General features: G+C 39.6%; 1 protein-coding gene across 2 annotated transcripts in view; it reads right to left on the bottom strand.

The window, feature by feature from the left end:
- Positions 1 to 1,958: 1,958 nt before the first annotated feature.
- LOC129241483 (supervillin-like) overlaps positions 1,959 to 18,842 on the bottom strand; it is a 104,090-nt gene continuing 87,206 nt past the window's right edge. For both annotated transcript variants that reach the window (XM_054877826.1, XM_054877825.1), the window contains 7 exons: positions 14,761 to 14,902; positions 10,844 to 11,387; positions 10,564 to 10,721; positions 8,411 to 10,426; positions 8,213 to 8,329; positions 8,010 to 8,140; positions 1,959 to 3,252 (listed from right to left, as the gene is read on the bottom strand). In XM_054877826.1, coding sequence (XP_054733801.1) covers positions 3,013 to 3,252; positions 8,010 to 8,140; positions 8,213 to 8,329; positions 8,411 to 10,426; positions 10,564 to 10,721; positions 10,844 to 11,387; positions 14,761 to 14,902 — 3,348 coding nt within the window. In that variant the 3' untranslated portion in view covers positions 1,959 to 3,012. The remainder of the gene's footprint in view (positions 3,253 to 8,009; positions 8,141 to 8,212; positions 8,330 to 8,410; positions 10,427 to 10,563; positions 10,722 to 10,843; positions 11,388 to 14,760; positions 14,903 to 18,842) is intronic.

Raw genomic sequence — 18,842 nt, 5'->3', positions numbered from 1 at the left:
TCTATTTTCAGGACCTGTACTGAAGCTAGATTTATCACTAAACTCGAAATGTTCCGGTTCGAAAGGGTTAAGTTGCAAAATTTTTCGAAATTCAAAAATCCGGCTCAACAGACTATAACAACTATAACAACTTTATTTTACAAGATTTTTTTTTACTTTTTACAGATCCAGCAACATTTCAAGGAGACGTGATGCAGACCGTGGAGCAACTTTTTTTCCATTGTACTTTAGGGCACGTGATTTTTTATATACTAATTTTTCAAAGAAAAATTTAAATACATTTTTTTATAAGGTTTAAGAGGAGAAACTAGTTGAGACTAATCAAAAAATCAACTTTTTTTATTGCATAAATCGTTAGTATAACTGCTCAAGAATATTTGGTAAAAATTTTAAAGCGAAATTCGCATTATTCCCGATTCTATGAGCACTTAAGTGAGCGCCCGTCGGTTCAGCACCGTAGCGCTTACTATACGATGCTTTATTTCAAACGTGTTTTTCTCGAAACGACGTTCTTTTCAACTGGTGGGCATTCTAACTTAAAAAGTTATGGATTAATCGTTCTAAAACTTTTCGGGATTTTTTCTTTATTCAATTTTAATTTTTATGAACCTAATTCTGGGATTATATTACGAGTATTATTTAAAATATGGTTTTTTAAGCAAAATAGTTGAAAAAATATGGTATAAAAAAACTACTTTGTGTTCAAGCACCTCAAAAGCAAGCAATTTTCAATATTTTTTCTATCACAATTAAGTTCATATTCTTAGAAAACATGTTTTGAACGAAAAAAAAAAATTATTGTAGATCACAGAGAAAAATTGCAATTTCAGGAATGCCCACCAGCAAGAAACTCGGATGGCAATCGTCCATGGACAGCACGCTCTAACGCCACTATTTCTGGCGGAAATGGCTTGAAAAAATTTAAAAGTGTACTTAAATATATTAATAAAATATCCTCTAAACTTAAACAATTTCTGATTATTCCTTCCGTGTTCAAAAAATTCTCGAAAAACTCCAAAATTTCAGCCTGCTAAACTGGTTTCCCCCCTTAAGTACTAATAAACAATGTATACAATTTTTTTACATTTATTTCTATTGTTATCCCTTCTAAAAACAGTTTTTCTTTTAGCGCATTTTTGGCGCTACTGGACGGTATGTAACCCCTTAAACTCATTTATCTCGAAACGACTTTTTTCGGCACGGCGGGGATGAAAAAAAATTCTACAGAAGCACTGGAACTTTGACTATGTTGTTCGTCGGCAGTAGAATCATAATTTTATTTAAATAATTTCCTATTTTTTACACTAAAAAACTAGTGAAAAAGACCCGATTTTATGAACCTTTTTTCAAAAGCGCGCCATTTTGTCAATTTTTATAATACTTTTTTCGATTTGTTCTATTTCCGACCATAACTGCACTCTTTCTGATTAGGAATCTTCTTGAATTTTGTGTTTCAGTTGAGCAGAAGTCTCGCAATCACCTACGCCGTCCGGGCCCGATTTTTCGAGAGGAGCATTTTCAGCGTAATTTTTATAATAATAAATATTGTTTTTAAAATAAATAAAAAACTTTTTTGTATGCTCAATACATAGATGTAGTAATAAACACAAAAAGTTGAAATATCGTTTTTTAATTTTTAATGGCAAAAAAAAAACAAAAATCGTGAAAATAGGTGAAATTTTCGCGCTCTAGACCACCGGATCCACTTAATGAATTTTTAAAAAGTATTATAGGTGATTTTTTGTTGTTGTTGTTGTTGTTTTTTTTTCTTTGTTAAAGTATGAGTAAAAATATGTGTTTCTTCAGCAAGATATGTATGTATGTATGTATATGATAAGCATGTGCGGATAGACATTTTAATTTCTTTTTAGATTTCATAAAAGACGAGTTTTAGTTATGTTAAAATATTTTTTTTTTCTTTTTTTTTTTTTTTGAATTTATTACTTTTGCTTGAATATCTCGTCCCCTTAGTATTAAAATAGCCTATAAATTTTTTGATGTTTTGAGAAAATGAATTTCAAACTTTTTGTCGAAAGTAGCTCTCACTCAAATCTCGTTATGTCTGTAAATATTTATCATTTTTTGACTGACGTTTTGAGCCACTTTGTGGAACTAGAATTTGACAAAATTTTGACCACGTATAAAATCGACGATGGGGAATCCAAAAATTCAATAAAAAAAATAATAGCCTATGAGCACATAGGCTATTATTATACTAAGGGGACGATCTAACTGATGGCAGCAGATAAATCAGTTTGTTTAGTGTCAATTTTTTCTTTGCTTGAACTTTTTATGGCTTCATTTTAGCAGCTTACGTATTTATGTAAAATAGCTACTGCTCGAAAATTTATATATGTATGTGTGTGTGCACATTGCCTATGTAAAATTTTATCAAAAAAGCCAGTGCAGTGCGTGCGCATGGCTGCAGATATGTGTTCACATACGCGCGCGCGTGTGTGTGTGTGTGTGTGTGTGTAAGCTAGTTCATATGTATTTGTAAGTGCATACACATTTTTTATACGATTTTGTTATAATATAAATACGAGTATATTTTTTAATTATGTACGTAGATGAGGAGGCCTATATTAATTACCATAGAATCAATCGTGCGCATGTATACGCATATGTATGTATGTATGCATGTACATATGTATATATGTTTATAAAATATGTAAAAAGCTAATAAATATTTTTTGTTTGTTGTATATGTACATATGTATATGTATATGCATATATCAAAAATGATTGTGTGTGTGCTTTCATGTGCGACTGCGTGCGCGTCTGCTTATTGCATTACAAAATTTAGAATTAGACGCGTAAAAGCGTTTGCGCAAGCAAATATTTTAGAATATAAAACTGTTTTCCCTTTTTTTGTTTTTGTTTTGTGTTTTTAGTATATTTTCCTTTTCTAGTCTTTAAGTATTCACTTATTGTTCTTCTTTTTAAGTTTATGTTTCTGTTTCTGTTTTTTTTTTTTTTGTTTTTGTATAGTTAAAATTTAAGTAAATATATCTAAAACAAGCCCCGCTCCTTCTTCAGATTGGTTTGCTTCCATAATGGCATCTGTTCGAATTCGGTGGTAGTCATGCCAAGCGCCGACTGGAAGTCCTCGGCATTCAGATACAATTCTAAGCGCGTCGGATCAACACCCTCGGGCAGTGGACGTCCCTTCAATATGGCTAGCGGGTATTCTGTTTGCGTAAGTTCTTTCAAAACATCAGTGACGGGAGTGGGCTCATCGGTGCGGCCATCCTGAAAAGCGAATAGAATTAAATATTTGAAATTAAAATAAATACAAACTAATCAAATTAAAATAAATAAAAAATTATTTATTTATTTATATGCAAGAGTAATATGTGACCTGGTCTAAGAAAAGGTACCTTACGTGCGAAAACAAGTTTTCGAGAAAACAGCAGTTAAAGTTTAAACTTCTAAAAACCCTTGCAACTTTTTTAAATATTAATATTTTTCAATCCGGTTCGGCTTATTTTCTTCAGCATAGATCACAGTATCAATAAAATCACAGAAGCAGTGAAAAACATTTTTTTTATAAATAAATAAATAAGAAAAAGTTAATGCAAATCGCAGAAATCGTTTTAAAAAATAAGTTAGCTTTTGTATTTTCGTATTTGTACTTTTCTTTTTTTTTACTTTTAACAAACTTTTAAACAAATTACGACTTTCTGGTTTTCACCATTTTAAAGAGCCTTCCACACACTATTCGAATCAACAAAAAAGTGAAAAATGATTTTTTGACACGTAAGGTACCTTTTCATAGACCAGGTCACATATATACAATATATATAATTGGCGCGTGCACCCTTTTTGGGTGTTTGGCCCAACTCCTCCTCCTATTTGTGGTGTGCGTCTTGATGTTGTTCCACAAATGGAGGGACCTACAGTTTCAAGCCGACTCCGAACGGCAGATATTTTTTATGAGGAACTTTTCCATGGCAGAAATGCACTCGGAGGTTTGCCATTGCCTGCCGAGGGGCGACCGCTATTAGAAAAAACTTTTTTCTTAATTTTTTGATCTTTCACCGAGATTCGAACCGATGTTCTCTCTCTGAATTCCGAATGGTAGTCACGCACCAACCCATTCGGCCACGGCTACTAGTAATAGTAATTATGCACTGCAAGAGCAAACTTCTATTCAACATAGTCGAAAGGTCGTCTCACAGCTTACAATGCAAAGCAAAAAGCCGTCGGTCCTGTCGCGATACATCACACTCGCCAAAGAATTGACTCCGCTACTTATGAGAACACCAACATACCCTCAGCGAGTTTCCCTTAAATCCTGTTTCTAATATATAATAAATTATTCTGGTTAAAAAAATTTAAATAGCATCGGCCGAATACATACAGCCCTACAGCGAAGCTACAGAACCTTTTCGTGCAGAATGGGATTTCATATTCACTGACGGATCCAAATCGGACACCAGCACAACATTTGCTGCGACAAATAGCGACGGTGCCACAATTTCTTTTGGTGCACTGCCTACATACTGCTCCGCTTTCACAGCAGAAGCAGCTGCACTGCATAAGGCAGTAATGTTTGCCGCCAAAACGAGCAAAAAACATCTAATATACAGCGACAACAAATCCGTCATTGAAGCCTTGCAGAGCCCAAAAAACGATCTGTTACTCATCAATATGATAAGAAATATTGTAATTATATGAAAAGAAAGACGCAATAAAAATTATGTGGGTTCCTGGTGATGCTGGAATCAAAGGCAACGAAGTTGCTGATGAACGTGCAAATAAAGCACGGATGCAGCCATTACATTTCTTTAACCACCTCACTCCTAAAGACCTACGGATGTATGCGTCAAATTACTTAGCCGGAAAACTCACGCATGATTGGGCCACATATCATCACTACTACAAATTAAATAATCCCCCTTAGCTAAACTAAATATATAAAATTATTGTTACTTTCATCCGGCATAGCACAAAGTTTTTATTTGTTTTTTAATACTTAATGTAAATTATCTCTAAATTATCTAAAATAGTCTTATAAGTATAAATCTCAAACCGAAGGCCTTAGTAGCCAGAGTTCGTGTTAAATTTTAGTGTTTTGGTTGTTTATAAAAAACTAGCAAACCCGGCCCGCTTCGCTGGGCAAAGACATGGTGGGTCCACGTTTTGGCATATATTTCGAGACCCTAGTCACCAATAGGTATGAAAATTACCCCACATTAAAGCACTTATCGACAGCTTTCATTTGATGCCCATATTGCACATCCACAACCAAAGGTTACCCGGGCCCACGTTTTGACCTATATCTCGAGACCCCAGTCACGGAGCGGCATGAGAAATACTCTGTACTAAAGCATTCACCAACAGCTTTCAATTGATATCCATATTGTACAAACACATTCTAGGGTCCACGTGTTGGTCTCTATCTCGGGACCCTAGTCACGGAGCCGCATGAAAAATACTCTGAACTAAAGCATTCACCAACAGCTTCCATTTGATACCCATAATGTATATACACATCCGAAGGTTACCCGGGCCCACATTTTGACCTATATCTCGAGACCCCAGTCACGGAGCGGCATGAGAAATACTCTGTACTAAAGCATTCACCAACAGCTTCCAATTGATATCCATATTGTACAAACACATTCTAGGGTCCACGTTTTGGTCTCTATCTCGAGACCCTAGTCGCGGAGCGGCATGAAAAATACTCTGAACTAAAGCATTCACCAACAGCTTTCATTTGATACCCATATTGTATATACACATCCGAAGGTTACCCGGGTCCACGTTTTGACCTATATCTCGAGACCCCAGTCACGGAGCGGCATGAGAAATACTCCGTACTAAAGCATTCACCAACAGCTTCCAATTGATATCCATATTGTACAAACACATTCTAGGGTCCACGTGTTGGTCTCTATCTCGGGACCCTAGTCGCGGAGCCGCATGAAAAATACTCTGAACTAAAGCATTCCCCAACAGCTTCCATTTGATACCCATATTGTATATACACATCCGAAGGTTACCCGGGCCCACGTTTTGACCTATATCTCGAGACCCCAGTCTCGGAGCGGCATGAAAAATACTCTGTACTAAAGCATTCACCAACAGCTTCAATTTGATATTCATATTGTACAAACACATTCTAGGGTCCACGTTTTGGTCTCTATCTCGAGACCCTAGTCACGGAGCGGCATGAAAAGTACTCTGAACTAAAGCATTCACCAACAGCTTTCATTTGATACCCATATTGTATATACACATCCGAAGGTTACCCGGGTCCACGTTTTGACCATTTGCCCGGCAATTATTCGAATTTTTCTCACCTTTAAAACCTTCCCTAGACCTCCACGAATAATTCAAGACCAAGATAAGATAAATCCGTTCAGCCATTCTCGAGTTATAAGCGAACATAGGGACAGATTTTCACATTTATATATATAGATAGAAGATTAATTAAATTCAAATAAATAACTTCAATAACAATGTTTGTAGTCGCCGTCTTTCCTTTACAATTTTAGTGGCAGCCTGCAAGGTATTTGGCTCAGCATTTCCTGCATTTTGTGCTGTGTGTCTTAAAGGAAAGACCGGCGACAGCTATTTTCACAGTAGTCACGCCATCGAAACACGGAAGTCGAACAGCAATCACCAGCAGCAAATGGAATGCCATCGCAAATTTCATTGATTTCATTCACTATCAAAAAAAAAGTGGGGTGAGTAAGTGAATGTGTGCTCTTAGGACCCCGCCTTAGACCTCTACCTCGAAGCAATGTGGAAGCAGTCTCGGAGTTGCGGGATGGCGCGATTATTATGTATCTGCAGCAACTGCAAAGCTGCGCTCATGGCCTTAGACAGCCCTCCAACCACTTCAAGGGTAATTGAGTCCTGTAAATCCAGGCTGAACTACGTCGGTAGACGTAATATCCCGATGCTAACATGGGCCCTGCGGCACGTGGGTATCGCGGGTAACGATATCTCTGACACTTTAGCTAGGATGGGCTTGTTTGGCCCGGATCCCGTTCTGCCACTCCCTTCTGCAGCCATCAAAGCCACTGTTAGCAAACGGGTTACTTTAACTCACAAGCGAGCTTGACGGACTGAAAGAGGCTGCTGATGGACAAAACTGATGTTACCTGTCATGTCCGACCCCCAACTGTCGCAGATCCTCCTGTCATTAAGCAGAAGATACTATAGGCAGCTGGTTGAACTAATGGCGAACCAATATCTATGGGCGAATCACATAGAAAAGCTAAGCATCTCAGACAGATCTTTTCGGAGGTCGGGTAGATTTAACGAAAATTAAAAAGGGAATCCGAGTGCAGTACAATGGACTTAATAGTGTCTGAGTACTGTACTTGCAAGACTGGAAGACTATTTTTATTGAACGTGCATCATTTATAACCGGTCAAACTACAATTACTATTGCAATATTCTTTAAAAAATGTTGCGAAATATTTTAAGATCCTACAATAACAACAGTCGAAGCTTTTTAGAAAAAAACTGCTTATCACCGTAGGTCCTCTAACATCGCCAAGCGATTCAAAGATTTAAAAAAACAAAAACATAATAAGCTCATAAAACAAGTATTTCTGAGGTGAAAAAAGACTGTATTTCAAACAACGGTTCCGTGTAAAAAGGGGATCTGCAAATCTACATATTTGCTGCTTTTTACCAGCTCCTTGCAAGAAACACCAAAATGAGTTTTTCTTAATAGCGGCCGCTCCTCGGCAGGTAAGGATGGAATATTTCCGAGTGTATCTCTGCCATGAAAAAAAGCTCTTCATAAAAACCTTCTATTCGGAGTCGGCTTAGAAATGTAGGTCCCTCCATTTGTGGAACAACATCAAGACGCACGCCACAAATAGGAGAAGGAGCTCGGCCAAACACCCAAAAAGGATGTAAGCCAATTAAAAACGCATCCCTATACATAATTTTCATTAACTGATTCTTTTTCCTAGTTTTTTCAAAACGATTTTTTTTGCAGACGAATTATTATTTGCATTGCATTATAAAAGAGTCGAGCTTACCTGCATGTTGATTTCTTTGACATCCTCATGCTCGATCCAATCCGGGAAAAGAGCTTTAAAAGCCAGCGGCTCCAGGCCGGCCCACACAACATAGCCTTTAATGTCATGGAAGTCCTTTTCGCTATTTTCACCTAATTTGAAGAAAAGTAAATAGCTGCATTAGATTTCATGGATTCACATAATTGAATGCAAATCATACATACCGAATTTCGCGCACCAGTATGAGACAGCTGTCTCTAAAGCAGCGCGTCGCTCCGAGATCCAACGATTCACGCCAGCGCGATTCTCGTTAGTCGGACTGCTGCGCTCCTCGGTCGTAACTACGAAAATAAAGTGTATATATGCATAAAGAAGGTACAAATAAATGTAATGTTGCATGAGAATGTGAATTTGCCACTCACTTTTGAGATCTTCCAGGGGCCACCAGCCCATCCACAACCATATCTTATCACCATCGTCCAACATGAAAATCGTCGGTTGTCGTGTATTGTACAGTTGCGCCTGTGTGAAAGGATACGGGCTGTGCAAGTCCTTGCAACGCAGCGCGTATTGTAGCTCCGTCGCACTAAACACGCCTTGAGTGCTGGAAAATTGGAAGAGACGCGGTGTATATGCAAAATCTTTGGTTGTCTCTTTGAGTAAACTGTGATAAGCGGCGCTATCAAAACCAATCAACGACTGCGCGAACTCGTCGCCTTCACTGCCTTCTTCCACCATCTCCACCTGTACCTCCTTTACATTAGACACAAACATATCTTCCGGTTTCTCTGACCTCAAATGCTCCGCCGACAGTTCAGCCATTTCACGTGTATGCTTAGCGCTTTTGCACCCATGCCACACATAGATTACACCCTTATCGCCGTGAATAAGCAGCATAGAAGCGCGTGAACGCAACTGACGTGCATGACAGTCAACCTCAGCGAGGAGCGTCTCTTCTGGTACATTGCCGGTTAGCTGGTAGAGACGCCAAGTGTTGCGACGCCGCAAGCAGTCTTCCTTGCGTCCTCTGTGTTGGAATAGCAGCTTGAAGAGACGTATGAAAGCCGGTGTTTCATCGCCCTGTGCCACGCGCTTTTGTGCACCCTTCTCCTTGTCCAGTTCTACAGTGAGCAAAGCAGCGGCCCCCTTTTCATTTGCGCTAGAGTCGTTGCCCTGCCAGCAGAAATATACGCAACGATCACGTCCTACTGTGGCGCGGTTGGATATTTTACCACTCAACTCGCGCACCGTAACCGAGATCTGATACATCCAACGCACAATATAACTTTCGGTGGAGTAGAAGTGACCATAGCTACTGGATTTTGCGTTATCGAAATTGAATTCATGTATCTGCCATTTGTCGATGGATTTTGTGATGACATCGAAGTGACGCATACTATCGTTGTCATAGTAGAAGTTGCCACGTCCCAAGTTAGCGTTCTCCAACACTAAATTGGGCTCCAGGTAGGGTTCGCCTTTGTAGAGCGCTTGACCATCGAGCGCTTTCACAGCGTGCACACCATTCACCAGATAATCCTTTTCCAGGTCTTCACGCTCTACTTCCGGCCAATCGGAGAACTTCTCTTTAAACAGTGACGTTTCCATATTTTGTGTAATTTTGCCGAGTATACACCAATTGTCGCGTTTCTCGCAACGCCGCAAAAATTTATAAGAATCACGACTACCAACAATCGCAGCATAGTTGACGGGATTCACATAGCAGCTCGAGTAGTCCACAGTACCCGTATCGAAATGTTCCTGCGCTAGCTTTATGGCGGCTCTTTTGGCGTCTGTTGGCGCCGTTTTACCATTCCAAACATACATTTCGCTACCAAAATCGAATATGATTACCTTATTGGGATCGAGCATCTCAACTTTAGGTATGCAACCCCAGTATTTTTCCATCGGAATCAAGGAGTCATCTTGGAATTCATAGATTTTATTCGTCTCAATGAGACTTGATTCGAAAAGATCATCCTCATCGGCATGCCCACAGTCTGGTATTTGATAATCCTCCGGCTTGCCGAGCAGTTCCCAAAATATCTTCCAATGCATTTCATTTAAAAACTTTCCATCTGTAAGTATTACCTCAGCGGTAGCTGTGCAGCCGAGATCTTTATTCTCAACAATATAGGCGCATATCTTCTTGCTGCGCGCAATCTCGATGACATTGGCGAAAGACCCAACGTAACGGTACAGCTGTCCACCATTGATCAGTATGAAACAGTCGCCGCGATTGACCGACTTATAGGTGGGCTCGACCAAACGCGTCTGTACATGTGTGCGTCCTTTGACATGCAGAAGCATGAGTTTTTTGTACGGCACCCACATCTGGTTGAGAGGCAGCGAAGAGGACTTTAACGCAACTGATTTGAAGTCCTCAACGGAAGCTAGACCTGCGATAGCTTCGGCTGCCAAGTTGCTGCTGCGGTGGCCATCTAAAATGAGAAGCGCACGAAATAAAAATTTTGAGTGCGAAATTTTGCTTAACAATCAGATCGACAGACAGACGCTTGTCATACACGTTATAACCGTTCACCGGTTCGACTCACAAACTTCAGACTTGAGTACTTACATGACTCGAGTTTTATGCGCCGCATTTCACGTTCTGCTATGCCCGACTTCACTTCGGTATACTCAGAAGTGATGTCACTACGTTCGGCCAAACTCTTTAACGGATTGCGTGCTGCTCGCCTGCCCCTCGGCCCCTGTATGGTACGTTTTGTAACCAAACTGTAAGAAAACGCGCAAAGAATTTCGTTCAGATAAAGTTTTTATGTTTTCGAGTTTTGACTTTTCTATTTGTTTCACTCTGCTTTACTTCATTTCGAAATCAAACTGAGACAAGTACTCACCGCTGCGTCGTTTTAATGCTATCAAAATCCAAATCGCTCACTGTGACATCCTCACCAACCACACCACTTCTTTGTATTGGGGTTTGCTTTTTTGATGCAAAGAATTTCTCGAACGTCTCCTCATCATCCAACTTTGGCACTGCAACACGCGTGCCGAGTGCTGCTGTTGCTGTTGCTGCTGCGCTTTTTATGTTCGCCTTATTTTTGGTTTCTTTTTCATTACAGCGTCCATCCGTGTCAGAGTCAGAATTAGAACTGGAATTTGATGGCTCCCCATTGGGCCGTTCGGCCGTTACACTCAGACTGCGTTGCAGGAAACTGTGATGGCCATTGGTACCGTTAGTGCCGCCATTTGTATTGGTTGTAACCATCATCGATGGACTCTTGGCGAGCCCAAGTTGTGGTTGATTAGCACTGCGTACCACATGCATGGGACATTTTTTGGGATCGGCATTTTGGCCCCGTTCAAACTGTAATTCGATAGGCGATTGTGCTTTTTTCTGAAGGCGACCAGCGACCGTGAATTTGGATGCATCGGATTGCTCTACACGTAAGAGAGGACAAATTAATGCAATAAAGGCCTATTAGGGTACATTAGGTATTAACATAATTGTGAGGTAAATGTTTGTCACTATTACAATAGATGTATATAAAGGGTAATCCATGTAGTAGTTACTTTTAAAAATTCAAAAAAATTAATATAAACAAATACTGTTTTTTATTATTAATTGATTGATTTATTCGCAAGGGCAAACATTTCCATTTTTTGTGATACACGATTTCATTTACATGGCTGCCTCGGCTCGCTTTCGCAGTAGCGCATCCTACTAACCCAGTTTCCCAAAGTATTGGTAATGGATTCGGGTTCTATCTCATGAACGGTTGCTCGATATTCGCCCTAAGAGATTGAATCAAGGCGAATTGATTACTGATGGTGGTGCTTTCCCAAAACAGTTACTTTAATTTACGCAATTTTGATAAGTCTGACGTCAAGTCCCTTGCTAGTGCAAAACAAACGAACAAAACACAAAAAAGGAGGAGAAATTACGTGCTTGAAAAAATTCAGTGAATGGATTGGCAATATTGTGAAAGCACAAATTAATATAAAGTCTACAAATGCAGTGTGTTTGCGTTTTTATGCGGAAGACGCCGTGACAAGAAAGTATATTGCGTATGATTTTTTCTGTTTGGTTGTTTCCATTGCTTTCCCTTACTCTTCCTCTTCACCACAAACAAGTGATTCCGCTTTCTTTTGTTCGTTTATTCATGGGCTCTGACGACGCAGCAAATTCGGAGGGCGCAACCATGTATTCTATCATCCTTGAGCTTCAATCGCTAATGGAATGTGAGCATAACACCGGTCTTTCACAGAACCCCACAAAAAAAGTTGAACGTCATCGAATCGTGGCTCCGAAGTGGCCAATTGGCATCGCCAAGACAGCTCATAACACGATTACTAAACTTGGTGTGGGAAAGATTGATTGTGGCATGGGATGTCTGATTTGACTCGCCACTCTTCCAAGCCCAGCTGAAAAGAACTTGTTTATTATGCCTCTAAAGCGCTCACCGTTAAGCGAAAAGGCGTTTCCAGGAGTATTTTCAAAGGGAAATGAGAAAACGATGCCTTTGCTCCAAAATTTGCTTCAAACCCTTACACCCTGAAAATATATTGGTTTCCCGACAATCGCGTACAGGTCTTTCGATCTCCAGATACCGTTGTTTACATAGACGGCAAATACGCTTCGTTAGAAAAAATGACAGACTGCATGTCTGTTGGAATAGTGACCGTCATCACTTAGAAAGTATTTGACTAATCCAATTCAAGTAAAGCGCATTGTATGGCCTTATAATAATTATAATAATACGCAAACTTTTTTTTGCCTTATTCACTCCTCTCGGGAGCATAGGGCCTCGACAAGACTCTTCCATCGTACACGGTTCTGTGCTGTTGTTTTCGCACCGTCCCATGAGATGTCGGCACCTGCTAGTTCGCGCAGCGTCGAGCTTCTCCAAGTATTTCTTGGTCGACCGCGACTTCTGCTCCCTTCCGGGTTACAGTCCAGTGCCATTCTCGTGATACTATCTGGGGGTTTTCTCAATGTGTGACCTATCCATCACCACTTTCTGCGTTTGATTTGCCTAAGGATAGGTTACTCGTTCGTTAATCTCTACAGTGCGTCGTTACTGATGGTGTTTGACCAGAATATTCTGCAGATGATGCGGAAGGATCGTAGCCTGTGTGTGATGGTGTTAGAAACCAGTCATGTTTCGCTTCCGTACAACAATACGGACTTCACGGATGAGTCGAATATTCGTAACTTAGTGCACCTGGAAATTTGCGAACTCCCCCATACTGTATGCCGCCCTTGCTTTGCTTAGCCTGATCCACCATCTGTCGTGATGATGCAGCCGAGGTAGCATAAGCTTTCGACGGATTCCACCGTGCATCCGTCAACCAATATCTGCCTTGCGTTATTATGGTTAACTCTCATAGCCTTGGTCTTTTCAATGTTGACCTCCAGTCCGGCAGTGCGTGCCAGCGCGACTAGTTTGTCCGCCTTCGCTTGCATGTCAGAGGGTTTGTGAGAGAGGCGGCAGATGTCATCGGCGAAGTCCAAGTCCTCAAGATAGCTGGTGAAACTCCATAATACACAATATATTCAATAAAATGTATAGTCAACACCATTAGCTATAATGGCTTCATATCTTCGAGTCATATTTTCGATTAATCTCTGCGCAAGGTGTCAAGTTGTGGAGGTAATCGCCTCTAAATCAGCCGAATTTGCCTTCAGAATAGCTGGACCGTCCATATTCGTTTTTCCTCAAGTTTTTGCTTAACTATTGCCTAAATATTTTTAATAGGACAGCCATCAGGCGCCCGTGAAGGCCAATCTAACATTTCAATTCCATTTTGCTGTTTTCACTCTACACACCTTCGGCTTCGATACTTAGGATCGTCTCCATGTAAAATCTAAGATTGGCTAATTCTTCTAAACATCTTCGTAATTGACGGTAATAATGCTTTTTCGTAAATTTTACTCATAAAACCGTATTCAAATTGGCGGTAAACATAAATGAACCGCCAAATTGTTTTTCGAAAAGAAGACTCAAACAGGAACCTTAACTGGATGCTCGTTGCAGTTCATTGAAGTTGTCGATTATCAGCAGTACATCGGGACTGATATAGGCAACTATACGCCCAAAATAAAGATTCATCCGTGAATGTCATGCTTGCCCAATTCGGTTCTGAATTTGCTTGAACCCATGCAAGTCTTTTCTCTATGTATGATAATGAGAACAGCGGTTTATTCAATGTGCTCCGGAATTTAACGTCTTCTGCTCGTAAGCGTCATCGAATCGTGTCTTTGGATACATTTACATCATTGTTTCCTTAAAACTGCTTCTTCTTCACTCAACGATAAGTTCGGGTTTGTCGCAAAGAAATCAATGATGCTCTGATATTGCTTTGGAGAGGTACTTTTTTTTGGCCGAAGTCGTCAACTTTTTTATCTTCGGTTATTTATGAATGCCTTCAACGCTTTCAATTTTGCTGCAGATGCCCTAACATTTTTGGATCGTTTCGGTGTGTTTATAGGAACATTGCTTCAAATCGTTTTTCATACGCGAGACTCATTTCGTAAAAACAACGCACGCTTTACAAAGTTCTCACACAACTAACAAAATGCGCAAAGCGTATTGCGAAAAGGATACGCCTATTTACGGCTCTCTGAGCTGGATTTTTGCTAGTCACGCTTCCATTAGACAGTCTGTACCGCGGATTTTTTGTACTATTGTATTCGCGCAGAAACACGAAAATTAATTCCAACAAAAAGTTCAATTTTTAAACTCAGTATTTGAAATAAATGATAAATAAATTTGATAGAGTAGGTGCTTATATGCTAACTGTGATTACATACCTATACGATCTTTCCACTTCTCCGAAGAAGTTTTCAATTTGCCAAGTCTATCTGAAACTTTGCCACCTTCTAAGCAGGTCGGTATAAGAGGAGAGGGTGGCAATGGCTTGTCCGAGAGTGAGTGTGCCAAAGAAAGTGATTCCTGGAAAATAATAAATAATAATAATTACGATATGAAAGCAAATAAAAAGCCATTGAAGTGCCAAGCACTAAAATCAAACATGCGTATGTATGTATGTCGTTCGACGAAGATATTGATGTGGGTATACAAATTGAAAAATATGTAGGTATTATAACCTGCCATAAATAAACAATAGCACAGAGATAAATGAATCTCAAGTCAAAAACAAAACAACCCAATGATTCATCGAGTTTATTTAAAAGTACTCAGGTTTATTATTCTCAAAACTTATCAATGGGCGACATAATGAAATGCTTATCTAAAAAACAAAAACTAGTTATAATGTGTTCAAACTGAACAAGAAGTTAAGGAAATCAAAAATTTGCAAATAATTGTTTTAACAAAGGAATCAATGAGTCAGTCCAATTGAATAAACACTAGATTAGATTAGATTACATATGGGGTCTGCACTTCGACCTCATGGTCTTTTGTGTCCTCTATGTACTTATCACAGTACCTCATTCAGATCCAGTTTCCTTTTCCCATACCAAGAAAGGATAGGGATCCTATCAAAGGTGAGGCCGCAGCCTCTCTCGCCAATGCGTCTGTTATTTCGGTACCAGTTATGAGCCTGTGTCCTGGGACCCAAATTAGCCGGAAGCAATTGTGCGTCCCTAGTAGATACAGCTTCTCGATACACTCAAGGACCAGTGAGGAATAAACACTTAAAGCAAAACAACAGCTCATTTAAATGCGCGCACACATTAAAAGATAAAGTTGGTTTTTGAAAAAAATTTCTGTTTCTGAATTACTAAAATCGACTCTAGTTGGAAAACTTTCCTAAATTCGATTCGAAATAACTATTATCTGTACTACTTTGCTTATAGTAGAGCTGACCAATATCTGAACCAGGACTGTTTTAATTATCAATAAGAGTGAATAGTATAGGGTTTTCCAAACAGAGGTGTTATTTTGATATTCAAAGAAAAATGCAATTTTTTAATATAAATGATCGGATGTTTATTTCATTATAAAGAGGAAGATATGCCGTTAATAGTGGAGATAACACGGTCCGGAAACTTGTCCGTAAAAAAATCAATGGTTACGTTGCTTGTGTGGCACGTCGCGCCGTTTTGTTGAAAATAAACGTTGTCCAGATCAATATCATCCAATTCCGGCCATAAAAAATCGTTAATTATCTCTCGATAGCGCAATCCATTCACCAATAACACCTGTCGTCCATCTGCCACTCGGTTCAGTGTCCCATCGGCTTTGCCGCCGCAGCATGATTCGGCATCACCGTTCTGAGACGCTAGTGATGACGTGTTTCTTCTTGAAGTCCCATGCATCCATTCGTTTTCGGGCCATGAGGTCGACCGTATCTCCCCGCTGATCGCCAGAGAGAGTGCGATAGACCTTGGCCTTTAAATTTACCACAATGCTCCATATTTCCCTGCCATGCTGAAGAACACAGTTTGTGGCTGCCATGATTAGCCTTCTTCTGCTCTGCTCTATAATCTACTTAGCATTCGCTTGACCTTTGCTACTTTGGTAACCACATGCCGTGAATAGTATCAACATAGAAACTATTTTTTATGTTAAACTTTTTGCGTAAAATTTTGTAAAAAATACAGGTATATACCTATAAAATGAGACTTTCAGCTATTAGTACATAGATGTCGCTAGGAGTATTTTCAAACATTCCCAAATGTCTTGTTTTTTCGTCTGTCATCTGTCAACAATATTCAGTTCATTGTTTGTTACGTTTCATACAACAAAGCATTTTTGTCGCTTTTAAAAATGTCGAATTTCGTGCCTTCAAACTACGATTTGCGGACATCAAAAAACCACTTTAGAAATGCTGCTCTCCCGGTTCAAAAGGAAGTCTTTTTTGCATCGAATCGCTACGGGTGATGAAAAATGGGTGTATTTCTCTAATCGCAAGCGTAAACGATCGTATGGTCCGCCCGGCACCCCAGAATATGCCGATCGACGTCACAAAGTAATTTTTCTTGATGGCAATGCACCGCCACATCGAACCAGAGCAACCCGGTGACGTACGATTGGGATCCGCTGGTGCATGCGGCTTACTCACCAGACTTGGCGCCTTCCGATTATCATTTGTTTGCATCGATGGGCCACGCACTTTCCGAACAGCGCTTCAATTCTCACGAGGAAGTCAAAAAATGGCTCGATTATTGGTTTACGGCCAAAGACGGCCAATTTTTTTGGGGCGGCATCCACAAATTGCCTGAGAGATTAGGAAAATGTGTCGCTAGCGATGGCTATTATGTTGAAGATTAAATTTGTAACCATTTTTTGTTAATAAACATTTGAAATTGAAAAAAGTCTCATTTCATAGGTATATACCTAAATAGATAATTCACTAATTTAATAAAAACACACTGTCGTTCAGATGACTTTTCACATTTATTTTACGGATATTTGCGACTATTGTACGTTATCGCAACAATTAGCTGTGCCTCTTAACTGAGGTATATTAATTTATTTATAAATTACAAAAGTGCTCAACAAACTACTATTTTTTGTGCTAGAGCCTGGAAAAAACTCTCTTTGTCCCTCATAGCGATTCCAAGTGAAAAATATATCTGCTTTGCCCTAAAACAGGCAAAGCAACTAATAATTTTTATGCTTACAATGTAATTACTGTAATCTGAAAAACTGTTCACAGCTGTCATCCCAAATACCAAAGTGTTCAGCAGTATCGGCATCTATACATAAATACATACGTATGTATATTTGTTTAAGCCTAGATGTTTGTACACTTGGTCAGCATTCATTTTTGCTCTGTTTTGCGTGGGTCGATCGTGTGACCCAAAATTGTCAATACGCACACTTGCCATTTTTTACCAGACCAAATTTGAAATTCCGTGATTTCATATTAGAAATTTTAACAATAGCAACATACACATGCATACATATACGAGTATGTAGTTAAAGAAATGTGCAATGTGAAGGCGTAATTAAAAATAATCTCTTCAATTATTACATAAGAACGTCTGTAAGTAGTATTGCGAGGCATTTAAATACATCGGGTGTACAGCGCATACACGGCTGGAAAAGTTTTGAGTAGTAAAAATAAAAATTCAAAAAGTGTTGCTTAGCTGCATCTAATTGCAGACCATCTAAGACCGCAACAAGGTTCCGATCTCATGTGAACAGCGAATGCAACTTATTCTGCCAACTCGTCGGGGGTTTACGTTCCCAACAATACAGCAAGCTGAAGGGTGTCCTAGAATGTCTTTACCCGATTTAATACAAAAACTTGGCTGAAAGCTAAAGCCTGGTTAGCTGCTTGGCTATTTGAATAGATGACGATAAATGAACCTTTCAAACCTTCCGCAGGATTTGTGTTGGCGTAGATTTAGCTTGAAATACGATGGGATACACGCCAATCCCAATGCTTAGTTCGGCACCAGGCCCACATACATCTCTTTTCAAAATAACAGGAGCGCGACGAATTACGAAATTTTAACGTTTTTTTTTTTTTGTACACGGCAGCTGCGTTTATAGCGGTGGGAAGACCGTCAGCCGAAGCAAAAATGTATCATTGCGTTCAGCTGATGTATTTCCTCCCCTCTACGGCGCAGCTGAGTACTGCTTTTTTTATTCTACTAAATGTCAACAATACATGAAAAAAATTTCAGCCGGTATAAAATGAGTTTGTAGACATTTTTTTTCGACACGTTACATACCCTCCCACAAACCGCGGGTGCGCCAGCTGACGTTAACTTTCGTTATTCATGAAAGCTAAATCACGAGTATAGTTAAGAATTTAACGGTATAAAAACGCAGTTCAAAATCGGCCCCTGGCTCCCGGACTAGTAGCTCGACACGCTCCCATTATTTTGAGCATCCGTCAATGTGAGCAGGCACATAACTACACCCAAAAGTTCCAAGGATGTGAACACAAAAAGTGCTAAAGTTGCTGACATAAATG

This window comes from Anastrepha obliqua, chromosome 3 (genome assembly GCF_027943255.1).
Source record: "Anastrepha obliqua isolate idAnaObli1 chromosome 3, idAnaObli1_1.0, whole genome shotgun sequence".
Classification (NCBI taxonomy): domain Eukaryota; kingdom Metazoa; phylum Arthropoda; class Insecta; order Diptera; family Tephritidae; genus Anastrepha; species Anastrepha obliqua.
Note: the sequence above shows the minus strand (reverse complement) of the source record. Positions and strands in the feature narration are given on the sequence as shown.